This window comes from Onychomys torridus, chromosome X (assembly GCF_903995425.1).
Source record: "Onychomys torridus chromosome X, mOncTor1.1, whole genome shotgun sequence".
Lineage (NCBI taxonomy): Eukaryota > Metazoa > Chordata > Mammalia > Rodentia > Cricetidae > Onychomys > Onychomys torridus.
Window position 1 is genome coordinate 64,098,774 of NC_050466.1, and position 27,874 is coordinate 64,126,647.

At 41.5% G+C, this 27,874-nt stretch overlaps 1 protein-coding gene across 5 annotated transcripts in view; it reads right to left on the bottom strand.

Annotated features, from left to right (window-relative positions):
• The window catches only part of Bclaf3 (BCLAF1 and THRAP3 family member 3), an 81,503-nt gene extending 57,449 nt beyond the window's left edge, over positions 1-24,054 (bottom strand). For all 5 annotated transcript variants that reach the window (XM_036174234.1, XM_036174237.1, XM_036174233.1 and 2 more), the window contains exons 1-4: positions 23,914-24,054; positions 6,001-6,076; positions 2,213-2,782; positions 1,062-1,706 (exon numbers count right to left, since the gene is read on the bottom strand). In XM_036174234.1, coding sequence (XP_036030127.1) covers positions 1,062-1,706; positions 2,213-2,782; positions 6,001-6,050 — 1,265 coding nt within the window. In that variant the 5' untranslated portion in view covers positions 6,051-6,076; positions 23,914-24,054. The remainder of the gene's footprint in view (positions 1-1,061; positions 1,707-2,212; positions 2,783-6,000; positions 6,077-23,913) is intronic.
• Between the last annotated feature and the right edge of the window lie 3,820 nt (positions 24,055-27,874).

The following is a 27,874-nucleotide window of genomic DNA, read 5'->3' on the forward strand; positions in this document are numbered from 1 at the left end:
ATAGTGTTTTGAAACTAAATCTACTAAGATATTAACTGTGGGCCATCAGGATGGCTCACCAGGTAATAGAACCTGCCATGCAAGCCTGATGACCTGAGTTTGATCCCTAGAACTCATGGTAGAAGGAAAGAAACAACTCCCCAAAATTGACCTCTGCCTGCCATGTGCATACCTGCCATGGTCATACCTGCCATGGCACATGTGTGCCAGCATTCACACATCATGCATGCACATGTGCATGCGTGCATGTGTACACACACACACACACACACACACACACACACACACACACACACACAAACACACACATTATAGCCTCATTCCCTCTATCCTGGAGAATAATCTAGTCAGTTAAATTTAGTCACGTTGCAAACAACAGTAAGAATCACATCAAGTAATCTGTCTCCTGGGATCCCAAAAAGACATAAGGATTTAAGCTACATTTCCTCTTTCAAAACCTAACTTTTATCCTTTATAAAATAAGGACCTGCTAAGATCCCTTCCTGCTAAAAGATTCGATGAATGTCAAAAGCAACAAGGAACAGCCTGAGAAGCTGCATAAAGAATAGATGCTGACCTGTGGTGGTGGCACACACCTTTAATCCCAGCACTTGGGAGGCAGAGGCAGACTGATGATCTCTGTGAGTCTGAGGTTAGCCTGGTCTACAAAGAGTGTTTTAGGACAGCCAGAGCTACATAGTGAGACCTTGTCTCAAAAAAAAATAAACAAGCAAACAAAAAGAATAGAAGCTGAACTCTCTTTAGTCTATGCCTGGATTTAAAAAAAAAATCTGGCAGTATAAAAACTTCATAAAGAGAAACAAGTCCCTGAAATGCCCTAAATACAAGAATTATCTGCAGATAAGATACAAGAACCAGAAGACACAAGATCACCACCTATTACTAAACTACAGAATTTGTCTTCATTACAGGACTTTGGGGGAAAATCTTGGTAATCTCGTGAACACTCAATGTACTCTAACCAACAGCAGAAATCCCATCTTGAAGCAGCAAATTAAGGTGGAAAAAAAATCAGTTAATAAAACCTTAAAAGCTAATACCTAAATGTGTCCATCTTGTTCATGTCTACTTGAACAGTAAGTAATTTTTTCTTGACAAATGAGTAGCGTTTCTCTTCATGTTTTGGGCTTGCATCAAGTTGTTTACTAGAAGAGGCACTCTCTTTTCTGCAATCATTTATTTTTTTCTTCCATGTTTGATTGCAAGGTCCCAAATCAGCTTCTGTTATATTTGTATTAGTATAGGAAACACAGTCTTTCTTGTAGAGTTGAAAAGGCCCATTGACCTGCTCATTCTCATTCTCTCTTCCTCTTGTAGCACTGAAACAATCTGACTCTCTATTTCCAGGAACTTTTAGAGAACTGTATTTTCTGTCTTCTGCCTTCAAGTACTTGGGAAATCTCCCATCGGGAAAGTCCTGCTCGCTGTCTGAGAGCTTATGATGTTTGTGACGGTAGTCATAAGATACTCTGGTTGCTGAACTTATCTCTGGGTATTCTCTCTCGGTGTATCTGTGGCTTTGTGATCCAAAGCTCCACTCGTCATTCTTCTCTTGGAAAGGTACAAAAGAATGCTCAGGCTTCCACTTTGGGATTCTGGTTGGCTCTCTATTTTCATACCTTGCTGCATCTGTAGGCCTTTTTGATGTGTAGCCATACTTTCTGAAATCATGATCTTCTGGGTACCTATGTCGACATAAAGAAGTTTACATTTGCAATACACAGAAGGAAACATTTCAGTGTGTAGAATATTGAGCAGTCTGGCATTGAAATGTAGCATGCAATGATAAGATAAACTATAGGACCTCATGCCAATTCATAAAGGCACATAAAGTTAAAGAGTAACATCTTTTAAAAACATTCTCACTTTAGCTGGGCACGGTGGCATATAACTTTAATCCAAGCACCTTGGAGGTAAATGCATATTTCTGAGTTCAAGACTAGCCTGGTCTACAGAACGAGTTCCAGGACAGCCAGGGTTACAGAGAAACCCTGTCTCCAAACACCAAAAAGGAACAGAAAAAAAAGAAGAGAAAAGAAAAACACATTTTAGCTATCATTATGAATTATCTGGAAAAAGAAATATTCTTCTCTTTTAAGACAAAACAGGTGACCATAGTCAACATAAAAGTAACAGACTCTTTTACTTGAGGCCTTATGCCAAACTCCCCAGGCTTAGTGATTCCCTGTACCTCTTCTGAAAATGGTTCCTCGCATCAAAGTCTTCTGAGCCTCTCCTGGGTGACTGGGGGTAGCTTTCTTCATGGACCCTCTGGTGTCTTGATTCATCTTCATGCCACGTCTCTTCAAATCTAAAGGAATCTGCCAGTGATGTCTGAGATGGCTTCCCTCCTCTCCCACTTCCTCTAACTCTGTGCTCATCTGGAATATACCTTCCTTGCATTTTGGGGGGATAACAATCCCTTTCGTGCTCTGTGTAGGTTGTTGCACTTTCTGAGTATGTGAGCATATACTGAGGTCTTCTATCATCATCCCCTCTTCCAGGGAAATATTCTTGGTGAGGCTTATATGTGTCAAATTTTTCTACAGACTTTACATTTGGAGAAGGTGATCTATTTTCATAAGACCGATAATATGGCTTCACACGAGGGGGAATCCTTGTTTTATTCTGTCCATGTTTCTCATCGTCCATTCTCCAAGGAAAGGGTCTTTTTGGATCATTTCTATATTCAGGGTCATAGTGCCCATGGAAATGTCTTTCCTCGTAGTATTCAAAATTTCTAGATTGTGGTGACAAAGACCTATGTAAACAAGCACAGAAAAGTTTAGTTCACTTTAAGACATTTAACTGTTTGTTTTAGTGTGACCTAAATAAAACACTGACCTTTCCTAGAATTCCACTACTAACACACTCAAGGTAAATATAGAAATCTGCTATATATATATATACATACTTGCAATTTATACATTGGGTTGAGGAGATCTAATGATTCTTTTGTCCTACCTGACAACCACACTCTCTTCATCAAGGAGCACATCCAACTGGGTTAAACATACCTGTCATATTGGAGGAGGACCAGACCAAGAATACAGTACAATCTTTTTTGAGAGACTACTGATAGCAAAGTTCTAACAAAAGTAGATGTAGCGACTCCAAAAGGCCAATGAGGAAAAGCTTACTTTAGGTTCAATAGCCAAGTGAGAAGCAAGCATTAATGAAATAAGAACAACTATGTCAAAGAATATCAAGAAAACTGAACATGACCTCTGAAATTGCATTTTAAGACAATAATGCTACAATCCAGAACTCACATCCAGAAAAGGTTTATAGTTTTTCTAACTGACTGTTCTCTCCCTCCAGGTTGTAACAAAGTAAGAAGCTTATCAGGTAGCATGGGCAGGAAAGAGATGAGAGTCTTAAGACATCAATCTCTACTTTTCCTCCATATATTAGGTTTCTTTTTTGTTTTGTTTTTAAGAAAAAACCGAGTCCTACCCCATAACCCAAGCTGGCCCAACTGGTACTGTCTCTGATGACAAAGCTGACCCTATACTTAAAACAATCTTTCTGCCTCTACCCCCAGTATGCTGGGAATACAAGAGCAGACTACTATGCCAACCCCTCCATAAATACTTCTAGCATAAACTGCTTTTCTTTCTAAAATCTCCTCCCTATCAATTGAAAGATGTGTTGTTTAAATAGCTTGTAACTCTAGTCAAAGTGTGTTGTAACACAGCTATAATACTCTCCAGGGGACAGTATTATAGCTTCTCTGTATCTATCTTTTCTGGTACCTTGACACTGCCAGCCTGTAGACTTGTATTCCCATTGAGAAGACTCCCATATTCATGGAAAATACTGTAGGTCACTCAGCCTTAAAGATAAGGAAGGGGGCTGGGCACAGTGTCTCATACCTTTAATCCCTGTACTTGGGAGGCACAGGAAGGCTGATCTCTGAGTTTGAAGCCAGTCTAATCTATATACTAAGTATTAGGTCAGCCAGTGAGACTATGTCTCAAAAACAAAAAAAAAAGCCCCCCCCCCCAAAAAGGTAAGGAAAGAACAAGTTAAAGCTCATCTTTGCATCTGAGAACCTTTACCCCATGTGACCTGTCCAATTTCTCATCATCTCCTTCAGAGCTTAATGTCTCCAAAGCAGTAAGAAAGGTGTGCCCTGGAAAATTTTATTTACTTGCTCTAAGAAGCTTCTAAATAATTGGGGGAATCATGAATGAATCTCTTTCTTTTCAATGAAAAATCTGTGTCTTTACATAAGAAAGGAGGCACACCTATCTTCTTCAGTACCCATTAGGACATTTACAGTGGATTTGGCAATACTGTCTTCCAGAGTCACCAAGCTACACATATTGGCAAATACTACTTATCAGAAGCAGAAACTCTGGCTATTCCTCATCTCAGGAGGAGAAGCAACTAGAGCCTCTGAGGAATTCCTGGGCAATTTCATCTCTTTTCACTGCTTAGGAGAGAACCTGGCAGTCAGAGGCAGATGTCTTCCAGACTGGATGACACACTCAAGAATTAGCTTTAGCCCTTAATTCACATTTAAATCTATTCTGACATCATATTTTATGTCTTACTATATAGTACTCACTTCTAGAAAAAGTTGTTATAATGGTTAGCATTTCTAATTCTCCTAAAGGGGCAAAAGGGACCCGAAGAGTCTATTAGGAGACAACTGTCCAGTTTCTAGAGTTTTGCATGCCTTATGAGTAGAGGCACTGACAATTTTGGTTCCCCAGGAAACAGCCTTGCAAATAGAGGTAAGATCTCGCTTAGGGACAGAGCTTATTTGTTTGCTGCCCATGATAAGAAGATAATACTTACTAGTGTCGTAACTCCAGAACCTGTGACTGTTTTGTCTCACCTAGCTAGCTACTCTGAAGTGCTGGCCTTCAGGGGATCTTAGAAGGTAGAGACACTGTCTGTGACATGGGAGTAGCCTTGTAGCAAACTAGTATGTTGGCTTGCAAGTATGACCAAAATGTCAAAACCCTTTATAATTCTTAAAAAAAAAAAAAACAAAAAAACCCTGGAGAAGGAATTAGAAAATCAGGCACAAAGCTTGGCAGAGTCCCTGTGCCCATTACCAGAGCCTCACAAAAAGAAGAATAAAATAAAATGATCTATGTGTTATCTTCCATGTTATAGCCATTTCTGTCTTTACATTCTCTTTTCTTTTTGAAACTTCTCCCAAACACAACATGATTTTGTGAAATTTATAAAATGAAAACTGATTATATACATATAATGACTGGTGATTCACTGTGTTATTGGAGCAAGCACAATGGCCAAGCTATATTAACATAAAAATCATGGTTCATCTTTAATGTATGTAACAATGGTCCTTTACGTCAGTCTGAAAACTTACAAATGCAGAATGCTTTGCCGGAGTCAGAAGCTCAGCACTTTCCCTACTCTGTTAGAACTGCCTACTGTGTTACTCTCCCCAGCCAAACTGTGTGCTTGATAAGGCCCCAGAAGTTGGCATACTTGCATTTGTAGTCCCAGAACTTGGCTGGAGGTGAAGTACAATAAGTAAACTGGTTGAATTATTCCAATCTAATCATGTGTTCTATAGTACTGATACTACCTACCAGGAAAAAAAAAATGAGAGGTGAACTATAATTGAGCTACACAAAACCACTATTCTGCCAAGAAGATAGGAAACATCTTACTTTCTGACTAAATTTCTTGAAACATATTATGAAAAATTAAATGAAACTTACACTAAAGAGTTGTAAACCTTGTTAGCTTAAAAAATGTAACCTTCTCAAAGTCATTTCTCATTCTCGTTGTGGTCACTGCATTTCTTTCTATTATAGATTAATTGTAGCTGCCAGCCCCAATTAAATAAATTCATCAGCTCCCTGAATCTAGAAATACTGATCAATTGGCTACTGTGAACAGCCAGGTCCAGTGAGCTTATTAAAATAAAAGCTTGAGCAGAAATGGTGATTTCCAAATCCAAGTTAACTGTGTAAACATGCAACTCCTCACCTTTTTTTCCACCTGGGGGATCTGGATCTTGACCGTGCCATCTTTAGCATATAAGCCACCGGATCAACTTTTTACACTGCAAAGAAATAAAAGCATTAGCAAATTTGTTTTTAAAAGAAGTCTTCAGTATACTCTGGTGAATGCAAAGAGAAAGCTGCTTAATTCTTCCATGCATCTATTTCCCGATCTGCAAAATAGGAATAAGAGCACCCACCTTAGTAAAATACTGTCAAGATAAAATGAATTCAATCAAGGATCAGCAAATGTTTTCTATAAAGGACTACATTGAAACTATTATAGACTTTGTACAGCATAAGGTTTGAATCAAGTCTATTAATTCTGTCTTATTAAAACAATCCCTTAAGCCAGGCAGAGGTGGTACATGCCTTTAATACCAGTACTCAGCAGGCAGAGGCACGTGGATCTCTGTAAATTTCAGGCCAGCCTGCCTGGTCTAACAGAGTGAGTTCCAGTACAGCCAGGGCTATACAGAGAAACTGTCTCAAAAAACTAAAATCAAAACCAAACAACCCCTTAAAATATAAAAACATAGCTGGGCATGGTAACATAATCCCAGATTTAGGAAGCTAAGACAAGAGGATTATGAATTTGAAACAGCCTGGGCTATATACCAAATTTGAGGCCAGCTTGGGTTACATAGCAAAACCCTGCTTCAAAAAAAAGTAAAAGATGTACTATAAATATAAAACATGTATCAGCTTTCAAAGACTTGGCAAAATAAAAGAATGTAAAACACTTCATTAACATATTTTAATACTGAGAATATGTTAAACTGATTATTTTTGGTATGTTAGGTTAAATGTATTGTTAAAACGTTTTTATAATTTACAAATAGTGAAGGGGAAGTCTTTCTTTACAACTTAAGTAAAACATAGCTCTCTAAACAGATGAAGATAGGTTTCTTCTGATCCCAGAATCTAATCAACATTTATATGTATAATTCAGCTATCATTTGGCTTAAAAGGGCTTATTGGGAAATGTTATCATTTTTACTATTTTCTACAGAGAAAATATTTTACTGTTTAAAATAACCCTGGACTTTTGAATTATAACCTGTTTTTATGTTCAAGCTATCTGTGTATTATTTCTCCTGCAGTTGTACATAAAATGTTTTTACATTAAAAAAGGACAAATACTATAGAATTGTATTATATGAAATATATAGAATATACAAATTCATAGAGGCAGAAAGATTAGACATTATCTCAAGATGGAGAAGAAAGGAAAATAGAGCAATGATTTCCCAAGTACAGAATCTCTGTTTTGTGTGATGGAAAAGTCTCACAAATGGACAGTACTATAAGGCCATATCATTAATGTAATAAATCAATACAATTAATGCAATCAATATCATAAATATAATTATTGAATGAATATTGCAAATGTAATCAATGAATGCCACAAATGTTATTAATATTGTGAGTGTAATTAATATCATGAGTGTAATTTAAAAAGTTTTTATAATTAAAAAAAATGACAGGAGGTAGAAGCAGAGGTAAGCAAATCAGTTCAAGAGCATCCTACACTACATACCAAGTTTAAGGCCAGTCTGTGGTGTGCATGAGACTGTCACACACAAAAATAATGTTCTAGTTTGCTAAAAGTAGGCGGGGTGGTGCATGCTTTTAATGTCAGCACTTGGGGGAGGCAGAGGCAGGCAGATCTCTGTGAGTTCAGGACCAGCCTGATCTATAGTTAGTTCTAGGACAGCCAAGGCTATTAGGCTGTTACAAAGAAAAACTCTGTCTCAAACACACACACACACACACCAGTGACTAAAAGCAACTTGGGAGAGGAAAGAGTTTATTTATGCTTACAGGTTTCAGTCCACTGAGGGAAACTAGAGCTGGAGCTGAAGCAGGAACCTGGAAGCAGGAACAGAAGCAAAGACCATCATGCGGCTTACTGGCTTGCTCCCAGGCTCATACTCAGATTTTCCCCGTTTTGGTTTCCTTCCATTCTTATTTCTAGAGATGTGTTCTCACAACACAGCCCTAGCTGTCCTAGAACTTACTATGTAGTCCATGCTGTTCTCAAACTTATAGAGATTAACTTGCCTCTGCCCCCTAAATACTAGGATTAAACACATCCAGTGTGTTTGTCAATTTTTAGACTCGTTTTTGTCTGTAATTTTAGGCCACTTCCTTCTGAGATATGTACAAACCTCTAGTTTTGCTATCGTACCAACGCTAAAAAATAAAACAGCATACTCACAAAACAAAAAACAGGGACAAAAACTACTCTAGCCTGGTAACATCTTAGCACCTGTTAAAACCCCACCATGTTAACATTTTATGCTTTAAATCTAAAGCATGTATTATCTATTTGGACTTATCCTGCAATTCTCTTTCTGCAGTAGTTTTAAGGCAACTTCATCGGAGTAGTGGAGGTACTAAGGTTTCCACTCTCTACTGCTACCACTACTTATCTGTTCACCTTTTCTGGTTTGTAGGACTTTTAACTCTTTTGTTTTCTGGTCAGGGACCCAACCAGGATTGCTGTGGAATAATCCTTCTGTATACTGTAAATTATGCTGTGGTCGGTTTAATAAAGAAGCTGACAGGCCAAAGCTAGACAGGATTAGGCTAGGCGGGAAACCCAGACTAAGGACACTGGGAAGAATAAGGGCAAAGGCAGAGGAGTCACCAGGCAGACATAGAGAGATCACAAGGAGATGCTGGGGGAGCAAGACATGCTGGAGTACAGGTAAAACCACAAGCCATGTGGCAATACATAGATTAATAGAAATGGGTTAATTTAAATTGTAAGAGATAGTAATAAGCCTGAGCTATCGGCTGAGGATTTATAATTTATATTAAGTCTCTGTCAGTTATTTGGGAACTGGCAGGTGGGAAAAAAGTCCACCTACACAGTATTTAATGTATGACTTGGGTACAAATCTATTCTTGAGTGAAAGAGTTTTCCTAGAAGGACATTGCCTTAAGACACTAATCCAAATCCCCTCACCCTACATCATGTCCTGAGGCATTTTACCCCTGCACCTCTGCCAGCATCAATAAAGGAAGAAGACCCTGTTGAGGTGAACTGATTGTGGATTAACACTGAGGGTATTTAATCTTGTTTGTCAGTAGGATTTAAAAATCAACTTCAGGGCTGGAGAGATGGCTCAGTGGTTAAGAGTACTAACTGCTCTTCCAGAGGTCCTGAGTTCAATTCCCAGCAACCACATGGTGGCTCACAACCACTTGTAATGAGATCTGGTGACCTGTTCTGGCCTGTGGGACACATGCAGGCAGAATACTTCATACATAATAAATAAATAAATCTTAGGAAAAAAATTACTGAACCTCTAAAAATCAACTTCATATTTGTGTGTATGGATGAAGGGGTACATTCACAATGATTTTTTAGGGGTGTGTGCCAGGGGCTGACTTCCTCATTTCAGGTGTTTTCCTCTCTCTCTTTCTGCAGTAAGGTTTCTTATTGCCCTGCAGCATACCATTTTAGCTAGATTAACTAGCCATCAAGCTGCTAGAATCCCAGTCTTGGTTCCCTTCCCTTCCCATTTCTGGGTTTCCCACTGTACCACTATGCCTGGCTTTTACATAGAGGCTAAGGATCTGAACTCGTCTTAATAAACAAGCACTTTACTATAGGCTTGTTTAGTAGATCTTCAGATTCAAAACACATAGTTTCTCCCCCAGATACTGCCTTACAACCTTTCACTTATAGCCTGCACTCTTCTTGCCTCCCATCTCTGCCATTATCTATAACCCTAACCCCTTGTTTGATCTCTACCACTGCCCAGCATTATTTCACTTCTTTGACTGGTGATGGAGACATAAGAATTGTCAGGCTCTCAGCCACTTGCTGATGCTTCTTGTAAAATTTTGTGATTTTATATAGGCAGGTGGAATTGCTAGGGGATTATTTTTAAAGCCATTCCTGGACTGGGCCTAGGCATCCAGTTGGATTTTCCTCCTCTTCTTTATGTTAAGTTAGACACCTAGTATCTTTTTGTTATCACCAACTACATCAAGAGGGAAACCTTTGCAGCTTAGTTCAAACTCTACAATGTAGGGCATAAAAGGCTTTCTCAAAGCATGGCTTTCAAAAGCCCTAAGGTGGGCACCTTCACATTCAACTATATTCCTTAGGGCCCTTATCTAGAAATTATAAAGGGGTACAGAATTAACAGGATGCCTAATTTGGGGGAATATATTCTAGTCTTGGTTCTCTCATCAGAGATCGCAAAAAGTACAGAGGATAACAAAAGCCCTACAGGGCCCTCATCCCAAGACAGAAACAGAGATCTGAACAAAGGTATGAGAATGTATTTTCAGTAAAGTAAATAAAAATAAAACATAGAAAGGAGTTGGGAAGCTAGCTCCATGGTATGCACTTGTAATCTAGTGCCAAGGAAGTAGAGATAGGTAGGTTGCTAAACTACTTGGCACAGTCTAGGTCAATGAGAAACTACCTAAAACACAAATGAGGCTGGGGAAGAATAGCTAAAAATTGCTTTCTGAGCAGCCAGGAATACTTGTGGTTCAAATCCCCAGTACCTGTATAAAAGCCAGGCATGGCTGCGTAAGTCTGTAATCTCAGCACTGGGGACCAGAGACAGAAAGATCTACCAGTGTAGCCGAAATGACAACCTCAAGTTCAATGAGAGATTCTGTCACAAAAAAAGAAGGTAAAGTGACTGAGAAAATCATCCCAACATTAACCTCTGCCCTCCACTCAAAAGCCCTGCAACACATGTACACAATACACACATATACACAATTGATGGTACCTGAGGAAAGACACTCAGGCTGTCCTCTGGCTTACACATACATGCACATGTGTCCATGTGCACCTAGGCACACACAGATCACATACACAATAATGAATATTTTTGGGTAAAAGGTTTTATAGCAGGGCATATAGTGGTGCACACCTTTATTCTCTGCTCTTCAGAGGCAGAGGCAAAGTTCAAGGGCTGTCTGGTATACATAGTGAGTTCCAGGATAACCAGAGCTACACAGTGGGACCCTGTGCAAGCTGCAGGACAGCCAAGGCTACACAGAGAAATCTGTCTCAAAAAACAAACAAACTTAAAATTTTCTAAGTTAAAATTCTTAAGACAGCAGGACAAAAATAGGACTCAGCTATAAAAGCCAGCAATGTTTTATTATATTAACCTTGTCTTGGTAATCTTTTCAAGATCTGGTTTAAAGAATACTATCTATGCTGGGCGGTGGCGGCCGCCTTTAATACCAGCACTCGGGAGGCAGAGGCAGGCAGATCTTTGTGAGTTCGAGGCCAGCCTGGACTACAGAGCGAGATCCAGGAAAGGCGAAAAGCCACACAGAGAAACCCTGTCTCAAAAAAACAAAACAAAACAAGAAAACAAGAATACTATCTATGTGCACATGTGTACATATGTGAAGGCCAGAGGTTAACCTCAGGCATCATTTTACCTCTTTTCATTTTACTCTATATCTTGTCATTAAGTAAATTATTTCATTCTTTTCTGACATTTATTTTCTGTCTTCTCTGCTATTTCATAGAGCAGTGGTTCTCAGCCTTCCTAATGCTCTGACCCTATAAAATGGTTCTTCATGTTGTGGTGACCCCAACTGTAAAATTATTTCACTGCTACTACATAACTTTAATTTGGCTAGTTATTAATTGTAACGAAATTATCTGATATGCAGGATATCTGATGTATAACCCCAACAAATGGGTCATAACCCAAATGTTGAGAACCACTGCCATAGACAGTGCTTTAGAAGGTAGAATGGATCCTTGTCTATACTAATCACCTGTGTTTTCCTAGCATCTTAGTGATTATTAAATAGTAGGGTGCTCTGTATTTATATATGGGGAAAGGGAAAAAAATTGAAGATTGGCTTTGTATTATGTAAAGAATCTCCCCACCCCTTGGATTCATCTGATCTTGTTGAACATCAGTAATTCTAACACTGAATTGTGGCCAAGCACAGCAGCAGAAGTCTCATCAAAACACTTAGAGTGCTGGAGCACACAGGCGTTTCTCCAGGAGTTCAAGGTGAGCCTGGTTTACAAAGGGCAGTCAGGACTAGCTGGTCTCAAAATCAAGTGAAAAAGTACAAATAAAAAATGAGCCTGGCCAGGCAATGGTGGCACGGCCAGGCAGAGGTGCGCATGCCTTTAATGCCAGCATTCTGTGATTTCAGGGCCAGCATGGTCTACAGAGCTAGTTCCAGGACAGCCATGGTTGTTACAGAGAAACCCTGTCTTAAATAAACAAAAAAGAACAACAACAACAACAAAACCAAAAACCCACAAGCCTGCCATGGTGGCACACACCTTTAATATCAGCACTCTGAAGGCAGAGGCAGGCTGATCTCTGTGAGTTCGAGGCCAGCCTATTCTAAATATTGCAGTCAAGCCTAGCCACAGCTACAAAATTCGCCTCAAAAAATCAAAATTAAATTAAAAATACAGAACTGAGCCAGGAGATTGTGGCGTACACCATTAATCCCAGCACTCAGGAGGCAGAGCCAGGCAGATCTCTGTGAGTTGGAGGCCAGCCTGGTCTAAATAGTGAGTTCCAGAACAAGCCAGAGCTACACAGAGAAACCCTGTCTCGAAACCCATTCCCCTCCAAAAAAAGAAAAAGAAAAGAAAGAAAGAAAAATAGAACTGGCTATCCTTTCCTCTGCCCAACCAAGCACTGTCTTGGACATAGTACTAAACTAGCTTAAATACGAGCACATTTTAATTCTGGGATCCCGGCGGCTGGCCTTCACACTGTGGGGGATAGAGGGGGGTGATTTTCCTGCAGTGAGAAACCTTAAATTTCCAAAACCACCTCTGGTGCACGAGAGGAAAAGAAGGGGTATAGCGGGTGGCCCAGCTTCTGCTCAGCATTCATTTGGACTCACCTGTAAATGCTGTGAAAAGCACTGCACAGGCACAACCATCTCTACAAAATGTCGGCTGCAGCCATCCCTGCAGCCATCCCTGCAGCCAGCCGCTATTACCACTACCATCACTCCACCACCGTCCAGGTGCTGAGACCACATCCCAGTGGCCACTGGGAGAAGAATACCCCGAATTGGGAGGGAAAAAATTACAGAAGGGAAATGTGTAGGAGGGAAGAAAGCAGGGGAAAAGAAAAGAAATCAAAATCAAGCCTTACCCTTCTTTGTGGAGATTTGATTTTTCAGCTCCACAAAGAGGACAAAAAAATAAGGGCTCCTGAACACCAGAAATTTCAGCAGTTTGTCTCTCCTGCCTGACAGAGTCACTTTCTTCTCCAACCTTCAGTTGTGCTTGCAATTTCTTTCCTGCTTCTTTTTGCTACCTTGTTTCTTTTTGGAACCTGGGGATTGGATGAGGCTGGCTCCTGGGTCCCAGAATCCGCCTGTCTGCTTCTGCTATAGCCCAGCAAGAAAATAATTTTAAGGCGGGGAGGGCCAGATGAAGCAGATAAGAACACTGGCTGCTTTTGCAGAAGAACCTGGTTGGATCCCCTACTATAATTCCAGTTCCAGGGGAACAGCTACCCGCTTCTGGCATTCAATACACAAGTGGTACACAACCATCCATGTAGACACACATACACATAAAAACGTCTTTCCAGCCAGGCATGGTGGCACATGCCTTTAATCCCAGCACTCAGGAGGCTGTGTGAGTTCGAGGCCAGCCTGGTCTACAAAGTGAGTTCCAGGACAGCCAGAACTACAAAGAGAAACCCTATCTCAAAACAAAACAAAAAAGTCTTAAAAAGTAAATAATTTAAATGGGAAAAAAAACAAGAACATATATTTATAACAAGAAAGGAAAGCAAAATAAAACCCAGCCAAATTAATCCTAATGCTTCACTATTAGTAAAAGATTAAATTAAACCAAAAAGGATGAATTATTTTTGAAAGAAGTAGCAGCAAGAGAGATGTAGCACATAAAGTATAAAATATTTACTACCTGGCCTTTTACAGAAAATGTTTGCTCATCCTATTTAAATTTCCTTCCTTTAACAGCAATGTTAATTAAATGGACAAAAGCTTTAATCAAAATAACAGACTAAAACCAATATGGTTGTGATTGAGATGTCAGAAACAGATGATAATCTTAATTATAGTGTCGATTCAGAGTAAGTGTAAAGGACCCAAAGCAGTGAATCATCTGTCTACCCCCAAACACAGACACCCAGGTGGCAGGGTTATTCACTCCCAAGAGGATGCTGAAGAGAACACTAATGCTCAAAGAGGCCAGCTTAGCAGAACACATCCTCATTCCGCTGAAGGATCAGACTGTAGCAACTCCCTTTCCCTTTAAAATCCCTCTCCTTCTCCATCAGTTCCTTCCCATAACCCTGCATAATGTTCTCATCCCTCTGGAACCATATGGCCCTGGGGCTAGCCTATCTCTCCATGACAACCAAATTCTTCAAAAAGCTAAGTAAATTATATTTAAGTATTTAGGAATATACATGTATATATGTAACCACAATTAAAGAAAAAGAGGCCATGAATTTAAGAGAGCAAGGAGGGTGCATAGGAGGAGTTAGGAGAAGGAAAAGGAAGGGAGAAATGATGTAATTATAATACACATATATATTTAAAGCAGGAAAAAAGTAGTCTATAGGCCATAGTCATTATCTCTGGTTTTTCTCCTCCCAATCTTGCTAATCCCATTATCAAGCTGGTTTTCCACCCCTGCCTCCAGCCACTGCACCCAACTATTCTAGCCAAAAATCACTAATGAAACTAACCAGCAAATGTATAGTAAATTCTCCTTCTAGTCCTCCTTCACTTTGACTTCATTTCCCCCTCTTAACAAACTGATCCTTTACAGTGAGCTCATTTTTCTTAAAGTGATTTCAATCCTTGAACTTCTCATCATCTATACTCTTCCCAGCATTCAGGTTCATGGTTTTATATACTCCCTATAAACTACCAATCTCAAAATTTCCATCTCCAGCCTTCAACTATACTCTAGACTCTAACCTTGTATAAGCAGTAACCCGCCCCCCCCATCAGTTCCTCATAAATCCTGCTCTACCTCACTAAATGGCATTATTTTTCAGTGACTAGGAATTGCAATGTCCAACAAACAAACGAAAAGATACTCAACCCTATTAAGAACTCAGGAAATAAAATTGAAATATTACTTTGTAGTCATGAGTTTTATTTTAAAAATTAACACTGGACAGCACCTATTTGTTGACAAACAATAAAAGAAAATCTCACCTAGGAAAAATTCCTCTCCAAAAAACATGAAGCAGAAGAAAACTACAAATCTATACTCAAGAGAGAATGAAATGTTGTGTATTAAAAACATGAGACTATTTAAAAAATCACCTTAAATTAGAAAATCAGAGTGACATATACCTATGTGAGAATCCCCATCTTGAACTAAACTAAAAGAAACAAACCAACATCAGATAAAAACAAAACAGAACTATAAGAAATGAAAAAGCTAACTGAACTCAGGTATATGCAGGAAGGGACTAAAAGTTTAGTTTTTCAAAAGTAGAATTTACAAGCTACTCAAGGAGAATAAAGTCAAGTGAGAATGTAGTAATCAAGGACATCAAAAGAAGACACTGAAGGAAAACAATGGAAAATGCGAACGGCACTGGGAGGGAAGGAAGAGGGAGACAGAGTTAAGTAATATTTGTGTGATTACAATTCCTGAAAAAGAACAGAGCCAGGCATGGTATTGCATGTGTGTAATTCCAGCCCTCAGGAGGCAGAGGCAGGAGGACTGCTCCAAGTTTGAGACCAGCCAGGACTACATAGCAAGGCCATCTCATAATTCCAAATAAAAACAGAAAAAAAAGACAACTCCGACACAGAACAAGACTAATATTTACAATCACAATTTGAGAAAACTAAGGCAGATGACATAGTTCAGCAGTGAACCAGTCACCTAGCATGTTCAATATCCTGGGTTTAATCTCCAATCTTACAGGAGGGAAAAGAAAACTTTCTTCTAGTAATAGAAAAATAGCTGAAATAGGGTTCATCAAGATATCTAAGGTAGATATACAACATTCATCTCTGAAATATAGCCTACTAAATACTATTTGATTTAAAGATAAAGACATGAAGATTTTCAAGCACAGAAGAACTAAAACTTATAAACCTGTGGCTTTTGGTTTCCCCCTAGCACACTAGAGGGGAAAAGGACCACCATCAGCATTTTCAAAGCTTAAATACCAAGAAAATAAAGCTAGTTTTTAAAAGCCTCAATGAAAGAAAAATGTGAACTAAGGAATTTGTACCAGCCAATATACAATATACAACCCAAATGTCATGTATACAGACATATGCACACACAAACAAAATGGATTTAAGAACTAAATACACAAAACTTAAAAGTAAACAAGTATAATCTTTGTGACCTTGAATAGGGAAATAATTCCTAAGATATGGCATTAAAAATACAAGCAACAAAAGAAGAAAATTAATTAGGATTAATCAAACTTGAAAATTTATGCTGTAAAGAAATCTACCAAAGAAAGCCAAGGTGCTGAAGCAGGCCATGGAGGATCAACCAGAGGACAGGGGGCCCACTACCAGGCTAGTAGCCAGGCTGCTGGGTACCATGTGGAGTTGGGGATGTGGCCATATGTCACAGAGCCACAGCAGCATGTCAGGTGCACTGGGCTGTGTGAGAGCCCCCAAGGACACACAGGGCTGCAATGTGCCGGTACTGCAATACCATGGGCCTGCTTGCCTGCCAGACTGAGGCCCAAGTCCCAAGGTGGAGGCCCTGAATGTCAGTCAGTATGAAGGACCTGCGCTTGCCTGGTTGGATGAGTTCACCAGCATGCTGGACACAGTTCACGGAAACTTGTCCCACGTGGTCAGTGAGGGAGTGCGATACATTCACAAGAAATTGCTGAGATGATGTATGTCCACTGCAAGATCCACAAGCTTGAGGCATTCACAAAGATAACCCTGGCAACAGCATGGCCAGGATAGAGGAGCAAGCCATCAGGGCCCAGACTGAGCTGGATACCTTCCCCTAGGCATTCAAAAGGTTTCTGCACACCATCAAGGGTTTGTTCCCACCTCTGTGCACCTCCTAGGAGTCTATCTAACCTTTAGCAAGCAGCCTGAAACAGCACAGACCAGTTTGGGCAGCAGTAAGAGGCCTTAGCTCTGAGCCTGCTTTCCTACTAAAGGAAGACTCCAAGCCAGACTTCTATCCTGAGTCCTAAGATCTTATTATTAACAGGCTTATATAATGTTGGAGTATGAAACTTTAAGTATATTTTCTGCAAACTATTGGCTATTTTCATTACTGCATGTTGAAAGAATTTTCTAATTCTAATCTAAAAGCTGTTTCGTGAATGGCTGGAAAAGCAAAATTAATTAATGGATCTGTGCAGTAAGTAGAGCTAGCTTTTTTGTTGTTTTGGACTAGTTTTTTTTTTCTTTTTCTTTTTTTTGAGACGTTTCTCTGTGTAGTCCTGTAACTCACTTTGCAGTCCAGGCTGTCCTTAAAACTCAAGAAATCCACCTGCCTCTGCCTCCCAAGTGCTGGGATTAAAAGCGTAAATAGAGCCGTGTGGTGGTGGCGCACGCCTTTAATCCCAGCACTGAGGAGGCAGAGGGAGGTGGATCTCTGTGAGTTCGAGGCCAGCCTGGGCTACAAAGTGAGTTCCAGGAAAGGTGCAAAGCTACACAGAGAAACCCTGTCTCAAAAAAAAGTATAAATAGAGCTATTATTTTTATATTCGATTGTTTTGAACAACTAACTGTACTGCACTGTCAACACTTACACATGGATATGATCACAGGAACCACCAAGAAAGTAAAAATAAAAAAATGTAAAATGAAGAGGGAGAAAAAAAGGCAAAAGATAACCCAATGAATGAACATTTTTTCTTTACAAATCATTCATCTTATAAAGAAATGCATGCAGATTATTTAAGAAAGCCTATGTAATCCTGAATGTACTTAATTTCATCAGTATATAAAAAGAAGACAACTAAGTAACAATCAAACTTTTTAAATGGACAAAAGGATGACAGACAAAGATGTATAAAATTAGCTAATAAGCACATAAAACCACTAGTCATTGGGGGAATGTAAATCAAAATTATAATAGACACCACTCCATGCCAATGAAGACATTACATTAGATGATAACACGTGTTTAAAGGATGGAGTGTTAATACAATCCTTACTGCTGGTGGCAGTGTAAATGGTATAGTCAGCCACTTTAGAAAAGTCTAGCAGTTACTCATAAAGTCAAACATAGTGTTACCATATGGTCCAACTATTATTCCATTCCAGTATACATAACCACAATAATTGGAAACATGCCCATACAAAATCTTTTCACAACAATGTTCATAGGAGCATTCATAATAGCCAAAAGGTACAAACAACTCAAATGTACATTAAGACATGAATGGACAAAATGTCATACATATACAGTGGAATATCCACCCATAAAGTAAATAGAGTAAATATTGATATATGCTACAACATAGATGAACCTCAAAGCAGTATGTTAAATGTAAGAAGTCATTCACAAAAGACCTCATACTGTATAATTTCATTAAATGTAAAATATCTAGAATAGCAAATCCAAAGAAATGAAATGATGGCTAATGGTTTAGTGGGTTTTTTGTTGTTGTCATTGTTTTTTGTTTTTTTTGTTTTAGTTTTCTTTTGAAACAGGGTTTCCTGTCAGGAAGGCTGGCCTCACACTGCTGTGTAGATGAGAATGATGACATTGAATGCCTAGTACTCCCTCCTTATATCTCCCGAGTTCTGGGATTCCAGGCATCTACCACCACACCCAACAAGAGCTTTTTGGGTGAAGAACTATTCTGGAATTAAACTTATGGTAATGTTTATACAACTGTATGAAAATACTAAAATACTGAACTGTACACTTAAAATGGTTAAATTATGCAAAGATTCCACACTAAATGCAAATTCAGTATTTACAAATGCAATGAATAAAAATTCCCCAGGCAAGTCTTTGCAACAAGAGACCACAGGAATAAGAGGGTGATCAGTAAGTACTCAGAGGAAAGGTGAAAGCAGAAATGAGAAGATCAAGTATGGATTATTCTAACGGTCACAGAAAGCATGTTACCTTAGCACAAAGACTTAAGTTTGATCCCCAGAACCTATGTTAAAAAAAAGGGGAGGGGGGATTATAAGTCTTTCTCTCTTCCACATACATGTCATGGCATGAACATACAAAAATATACACTAATAAGTGTAAAAATGGTGAGTCTTTTTAAAATTGATTTCATGTGTATGAGAGTGTTGGTCACCTGTATGTATGTGCACCATGTGTGCATATGGTGTCCACTAAGGTCAGAAAAGGTCATTAGATAAACTGGAACTGAAGTTTCAATAGTTGTGAACAATCATGTGGATGCTGGGAACTGAATCCAAGTTCTTTACAAGAGAAACAAGTGTTCTTAATTGCCGAGTCATCTCTCCAGCCATAAAGAGCTGTTTATTTAAAAAGAAATTTAAAAAATGACAATGAAGCCAAGCATGGTGGCTCACACCTATAATCTTAGCACTTTGGAGGCTGAAGCTGGAGGATAACTATGAATTTGAGGCCAGCCTGGGCTACACAGAGCGCCTAAAGTCAGTCTTGTTTATAGAGGAATACTCTGTCTCAAGTGGGGTGTGTATTATTTGTTTGTTTTTTTTTTTCAAGACAGGGTCTCACTATATAGCTCTGGCCTGGAACTCACTATATAAACAAGGCTGGCCTCAAACTCAAAAACTAACTAAACAACCAAATCCTATGAGATGCACTAAAAACAGTGATCAGTTAAAAATTATGAGGCTGAAGAACACTCCATCAATAAAATGTTCGCCATGCTTATATGAGGACCTGAGTTCATCACCTACTTAAAAGCTGGTAGTGCTGCACAACTGTAATCCCTGGGCTGGAGAGGTGTTTGCTGGTCAGCTAATCTAGCACAATTAATGAATTCCAGGTTCAGTGAAAGATTCAGTCTCAAAAATAAGACAGAGGACAATGAGCTGGCTCAGAATATAAAGATGCTTGGCACATAGGCATGGCAAAATACCCATGTAAAGGTAGATAAAGAGAAATAACTCCACAACACTGTCCTCTGACCTCCACATATGTCCCAGCACATGCACAAGCACACCCTCCAACTCTAAGAATAATAAATAAAAATTTAAAAAATGAGACAGACAAGACAACTGATATCAAACCTCTGGCCTTGACATGAATGAAACACTGACATACACATACACACAACATACACACACACACACACACACACACACACACATTCATTGTAGCAAATATATTTATCAGTAAAAATTAAAGAATAACTATGTGCTCATTTATTTATTTATCTATCTATCTATCTATCATCTATCTATTTATTTATTTATTGGAGCTGAGGATCGAACCCAGGGACTTGCGCTTGCTAGGCAAACGCTCTACCACTGAGCTAAATCCCCAACACTATGTGTTCATTTATAAGATTAAAAAACACTTAAAATAACAAAGGAAGGAGGCTGGGGATACAGCTTAGTATAGTACTTGCCTACCATGCATGAAACCCTAGGTTCCAACCCCAGAACCACACAAACCTGTGGTTCTCAATCTGTGGGTCACAACCCCTTTTGGGTTGTTCAAGTGGCCAGTTTACAGGGGTTCCCTAAGACCATCAAAAAACATAGATACTTACATCCAAATTCATAACAGTAGCAAAATTACAGTTATGAAGTAGCAACAAAAATAATGTTATGAGTGGGGGTCACTACAACATGAGGAACTGTATTAAAGGGTCACAGCATTGGGAAGGGTGAGAACCATTGCTATAAACCAGGTGAGATGCACACATGTCTTAAATCCCAGTATTTAAAGAGACAGAGGCAGAAGATCAAAAATTCTAGGTCATGCTCAGCTACATATTGATTTTGAGACCTGTCTGAACTGTATGAGACACTGTCACTTTCAGAAAAGCATGAATGGAGGAAGGAAAACAAGTTGAGTAGGGTGTGGTGGCATATGCCTATAATCCCATAATCCCAGCATGAAGGAGGCCGAGGCAAAAGGATTACAAATGTAAGTCAAGATGGTCTAAAAGAGACTGTCTCAAAAACAAATGAAAGGCCAGTCGGTGGTGGTGGTGCACACCTTTAATCCCAGCACTTGAGAGGCAGAAGCAGGTGGATCTCTATGAGTTCGAAGCCAGCCTGGTCTACAGATAAAGTTCAGGACAGCTGCGACTACACAGAGAAATCCTGTCTTGAAAACCCCCCAAAAAGGGAGCTATGTTCAATACACAAGTTATACATTATGAAGAATAAAATGAACTTCAAATGAGTTTGAAAGAATGTGGTATGGGGCCAAAGAGTATTACAGAAAAGATATTGAAACTGGGTCTTTTTATTTGTTTGGCTTTTTTTTTTCAAGACAGGGTCTCACTATATAGCTCTGGCCTGGAACCCACTATATAAACCAAGCTGGCCTCGAACTCACAGAGATCCGCCTGCCTCTGTCTCCTCAGTGCTGGGATTAAAGGTGTGCATCACTGCACCTAGGGAAACTGGATCTTAATAAAGTGTCTAGGCTGCCCTCAAACTTGTGATCTTCAGCCAGACATGGTGCCACATACCTGTAATCCAAACACTCACTAGCTGAGGCAAGCTTGGGCCACAATGACATCCAGCTTGACAAAAAAATCAATCAATCAATCAATCAATCAATCACACACATGTGTACACACACACACACACACACACACACACACACACACACACCATCAAAACCTGAGGGCCAGTGATACAGCTAAGTATGTATCTGGCATAGAGGAATTCCTGGGCTCTAGTCACAGTACTGCAAGAAACACACACCCACCCCTGAATCTGTAACCTTTTGTCTCGAACTTTTGAATGCTGAAAATTGAACTCACGGCTTCAAACATGCTAAGCAAGTACTCTACCAAGTGAAATCCATGCCTAGCCCCCAAACAGCTTCCAAAACCTTTTTTGTGTGATGTGTGTGTGTGTGTGCATATCCTTCCTTGTGTGTGTGTATGTATGCAACCATGTGGAGACCTGAAAGAAACTTCTTCCTCAATTATGTGTTTAGACAGGAGTCTTTCATCCAACCAAAGCTCACCATCTCAGCTTAATTGGATGGTCAGCAAGCCCCAGGGACCCTCCTGTCTGTGCCTCCTGAGAACTGGGGTTAGAGGTAACTACTGCAGCTCTAGCTTTTTATTCAGGTACTGGAGATCTGAACTCAGGCCTTCATGATTATACAAGCTATACAGCCATTTTGCCCAGTCCCAAGAAATTAGTTTAAGATTTTTATGTGCTTCAAGAATGCTTCTGTGCTCTAAAATTTTTATAAGAAAGCAAATACTGTGCCGTGTTGTGGTGGCACATGCCTTTAATCCCAGCACTCAGGAGGCAGAGGCAGGAGGATCTCTGTGAGTTCGAGGCCAGCCTGGTCTACCAAGCGAGTTCCAGGAAAGGCGCAAAGCTACACAGAGAAACCCTGTCTTGAAAATCCAAAAAAAAAGAAAAGAAAGCAAAAACTGCAATAAGACAAGGTATGTGAAATGCACTTTCCATAAATGTCTCATATGACCCTAAAAGAAAGGTAAGGCAAACACATTAAAACCCCTTGTTCACTGTTGAGAAAATACCTTAGAAAAAGCTACGTGATTTGGCCAAGATAATCAGAAGTCATGACTTCAAATCCCTTGTTCACTTTGAAAAACACTCAAGTATTTTTTTAAATGGACTAAATGAGAAACTGAATAAATAAAACAGGCATGACTGGCATACAACTGTAATCCCAGTGTTTAGAAGCCAGAGGCAGGACAATCAGAAATTCAAGGCCAGCCTTGGTACACTGTGAGTTCAAGACCAGCCTGGGCTAGAAGACTCTTAAAAAAAAAAAAGCCCCAACATAAATGAACAAACAAGGTTCATTATGAAACTACAGCAAAGCCGTTTTAAGTTATTTTGGACCTGTTCACACCTAGAAAAATTTTTTTTACAACTTGTCAGGCCTGGCAGTGCAGGCCTATAATACCAACTACTCAGGAGGATAAGGCAGGAGGCTAGAAAGTTCGAAGCCTGTTTGACCTATAGAATGAGTTAAACACCATCCTGAGTTGAATGAGACACTGTCTCAATAGATACATAGCTTTTATGTGGAGGGCTTGCTTGGCATGGGGGAGGGCCTAGCTTTAATCCCAGGAGCTACAGAAGAAAAAAAAATGTGCTTAAAAGCTTGCCTGACCAGAAGCCTCATGGGCCCTATTTTCTACCAGTAGTTTGTAATTTGTTCCAGAAAAGCCATCACTCAAGGTGTAGCTCAAAAAGTCCCCCAAAAGGAAAACATTTAGGGAACTAAGTGTCTCTAGGACAGTCATGACAGTGGCACAGGTGACTAAATTCTTCATATCGGTCTTCAATACTCTTCGACCTTTTCCCAGGAAGATTCGGCTACTGCGGCCAGAGCGTCTCTGGCGGACAAAGCAGGAGCTCCGGTCCCGCAGGCGACGGGTCAGAGGCCGCCTGGGGAACAAGGGCTCAGTCCCCGGGCACCGCCCCCTGCCTGCTCCCCAGGACAGACAGACCCTCCGAGAAACGAGCCGCCACCTGCCCAGGCCGTGGGAAGGGAAGACGGAGGTAGTGGGCAGGTCGGGAAAGGCATCGGTGGGACAGCCACCAAATGCCAGCGAGCCAAGCGCGTGCTGGGAGCCTGGGCCGCGCGGGCGACAGCCGCAGAGGGAAGGCGCTGGCCCAGCGTGAGGGGAAGAGGGACGCGGTCCCTGGAGAAGCCCAGCCTGCCCACCGCCCCTTCCGCCACCGTGAGAACCGCCTCTCCGGGGCGAAGGGCACACCCTCTCTCCCTTGCAGGCCGGAGCCTCTTCGCTCCTCTTGCTCCCAGGACGCTCACCCCGCAGTGAAGTTGCCGCCATAGCCGTCGCTGTCGCCAAAGCCTTCAACACCACGGCCGCCCCAGGTCCCTTCAGGCCTAGCCCCTCGCTCAGCTCCCGCCTCCTGCTCCAACAAACACCCAGCCGCCCCCGCGGGTCCAGAGGACCCGGAACTACTTCCTTCCGGAATGGTCTGGCCCCACCTCCACCCTGACCCCGCCCACCGTGCCCGCCTCCCGCCAAACTCGCTCTCAAGGAGAAGGAAGCCCAAACTTAGCACCCCGCCCAGGCTGCCGTAGCCAGCACTGTAGCGCCCTTTGCGAGCTGTGCTCACCTCGGTTCCCTGAGAGACTAAAGTGCCCCCTCACCTCCCTCAGGCTGGAGGAAAGGAATGTACAGGGTGATGCAAGTCCCGGGCTCTTTGAAGTTGAGGATCGCGGCCTAGAGGTCAGCCCTCAACTTGGTCCCTGCCTTGTGTGCAGAGCGACACAAGAGGCAGAGGTAGCAGCCAAGCGCTGCCAGCTCTTTACTTGAACCTCAAATCCCTTCCAGAATCAGTTCACCAAAACCTGCTTTTTCTTGGCCTCCGTTCCGCCTATTTAATTTCTAACCAGTCACCTAACTTTTAACCATTTCCCATAGTCTCAAATGAAGTGTCTACTTGGAAAACAGCATCTGCTGAACTTTCCAAATAGGTTAATGATACCAACAAATACCAGCCCCTCTCTGTCTGCTCTCCTTTTTGTTGTTGTTTTATTTTTTATTTTTGTATTTTTTTTTGTTTTTATTGTTGTTTTTCGAGACAGGGTTTCTCTATGTAGCCCTAACTGTCCTGGAACTCGCTCTGTAGCCCAGGCTGGCCTCAAACTCATGGAGATCCACCTGCATCTGCCTCCAGAGTGCTGGGATTAAAGATGTGGGCCACCACCACCTGGCTCTCTCCTCTTTTTTATAGCAACATAATTTTTATTGATTCTTTGGGAATTTCACATCACGAACCCCAATTCCACTCATTTCCCAGTCTTACCATGTCTGCCATCCACCCTTGTAGCGCCCCAACCCAAAAGAAAATTAAAAAAGGAAAAAATAACTCTTCACCCTCTGTCTTTCCTGCCTCTTTATCACATATTCATTTGTTGTAGTGGCCTTTGATGTGTGTCATGAGGTACACCCTTTTGCTCAAATAGGTTTACTTGCAAATGTTCATTGCAATGAGTTGTTGGTCTAGTTCAAGGCCTTGGCTTCTGGTACATCATCAATACTGGACCATCACTTAAACTTCTCTGAGATATTCTGCTGTTGCCGTGGAGATCCTGTGGCTATGGTTGAACAGAACTGGTCCCTTCGAGTGCTCCAGCCGGCCATAGACAAGGTAGATGTTAGGGTAGCCCAACTCAAAACCCTGGGTGGTAGCTGAGTTGTTCAATCTGGATCTCCCCTAAGACTGCCCCACTCAGGCAAGGGTCTTGGTCAGCTCTCCTATGCCCACACCACTGGGGCCAGCTCTTCTGAGCACATAATGAGGGGTGGGGTCAGCTCTTCTGAGTGCAGGGCCAGCCTTCCAGTAGTGGCAGCTGGCAAGAAAGACAGTTCTCCTGGGGCCATAAAGGGTCAGGGCTAGCTCTCCTGCACCTACTCTCCTGGGAGGGGGGCAGCTCTCCTGCTGAGGTGGCTAGGGAGGGGTGGAACCAGGCCAGCAGGGCCAGCTCTCCTAAGGCCCCAGTGGTAACATTGGTCACAGACATCAACACAACAGACCCTGGCTGCAGTAGAATCACAGACCCAGACATGCCCCTCAGCCACAGCTCCAGCCCAGTCCAGATGTCACCATGGCCCTGGGTGTCAGTACAGGCCACACAGATGAGCATGCCCCCAAAGACAGCAAAGACAGTGTGACCCTTGGACACCAATGTGGCCTCAGGTGGCAGCTCAGACCACAGGCAGCCACAAGGCTTTTGGTGGGAACACAAGCCATGGATATCATCACAGAACCCAACTGTTGTAGGGCCACAGACACAGACACAGCCTTCAGCTGCAGTGTAAATAGACCATTTTCCTAATTGGTAATCTATGGGGGAGGACCCAGTCCATTGTGGGTGATGCTATTCCTGAGCTGGTAGTCCTAGGTTCTTTTTTTTTTTTTCATTTTTCTATATTAAGAAAATTTCTGGGGTTGGGGATTTAGCTCAGTGGTAGAGCGCTTGCCTAGCAAGCACAGGGCCCTGGGTTTGGTCCTTAGCTCCGGCAAAAAAAAAAAAAAAAGAAAATTTCTACTCACTCCACATACCACCCACAGATCCCTCTTCCTCAATCCTCCCACCCCCAGCCCTCTCTCCCAAGCCACCCCACATCCCTACATCCCCCAAATCAAGGTCTCCCATGGGGAGTCAGCAGAGCCCGGCACACTGAGCCTCGGCAGGTCCAAGACCGCACCAAGGCTGTGCAAGGCGTCACACCACAGGCACCCGATTCCCAGAAGCCTGCCCATGCACCAAGGACAGATCCTGATCCCACTGCCTGAGTACCCCCCGAACAGTTCGAGCCAAACAACCATGTTCCATATTCCCTAGTCCAGTCCCATGGGGACTTCACAGCCAACAGTCCACAATTCATGGGCTTCCACAGTGTGGCCGGTCATCTCTGCATGTCTTCCCATCATGATCTCGACGTCCCCTGCCTGCAGTATCTCTCCTCTCTCTCATCAATTGGATTCCCAGAGCTCAGCCTGGTGCCTGGCCATGGATCTCTGCATCTGCCTCCATTAGTCAATGGACAAAGGCTCTATGATGACAGCTAGGTTATTCGCTAGACCAGTCATCAGAGTAGATCAGTCCAGGTACCCTCTGGACCACTGCCAGCAGACCAAGGTAGGGTCATTCTTGTGGATTCCTGAGAGCCTCTCTAGCACCCTGCCACTTCCTATGCCCATGATGTCTTCCTCTATCATGGTATCTTCCTCCATGCCCTCCTACTCTGTCCCTGTTCCAGTTGACCGTCCCATTTCCCTATGTTCTCATCCCCCACTCCTCACCCTCTGCCACACCCCATACCCAGTCCACTCTTGTAGATCTCATCCACTTCTCCTTCACTGTGTCATCCATGTGTCCCTCCTAGGGTCTTTTCCTGTTAGCTAGCCTCTCTGGAGCTGTGGGTTGCAGTCTGGCCATCCCTTCCCTCACATATGGTATCCACTTATGAGTGAGTTCATACTATGTTAGTCCTTCTGAGTCTGGGTTACATCACTCAAGATGACATTTTCTAGTTCCATCCATTTGCCTGCAAATTTCATGATGTCATTGTTTTTTACTGCTGAGTAGTACTCCATTGTGTATATGTACCATTCTTAATCCATTCTTCAGTTGAGGGGCATCTAGGTTGTTTCCAGGTTCTGGCTATTATGAGTAATGCTGATATGAACATAGTTGAGCATGTGTCCTTGTGGTAACATCGAGGATTCCTTGAGTATATGCCCAAGAGTGATATAGCTGGGTCTTGAGGAAGACTTATTCCCAATTTTCTGAGAAACCATCATACTGATTTCCAAAGTGGCTGTACAAGTTTGCACTCCCACCAACAGTGGAGAAGTGTTCCCCTTTCTCCACATCCTCTCCAACATAAACTGTCTTCAGTGTTTTTGATCTTAGCCATTCTGACAGGTGTAAGATGGTATCTCAGAGTTGTTTTGTTTTGCATTTCCCTGATGACTAAGGTTGTTGAGCAATTCTTTAAATGCCTTTTGGCCATTTGAGATTCTTCTCTTGAGAATTCTCTGTTAAGTTCTGTAGCCCATTTTTTAATTGGATTGTTCAGTATTTTGAAGTCTAGCTTTTTGAGTTCTTTGTATATTTTGGAGATCAGCCCTCTGTCAGATTGTGGGGTTGGTGAAGATCTTTTCCCATTCTGCAGGCTGTCCTTTTGTCTTATTGACTGTGTCCTTTACCCTACAAAAGTTTCTCAGTTTCAAGAGGTTCCATTTATTAA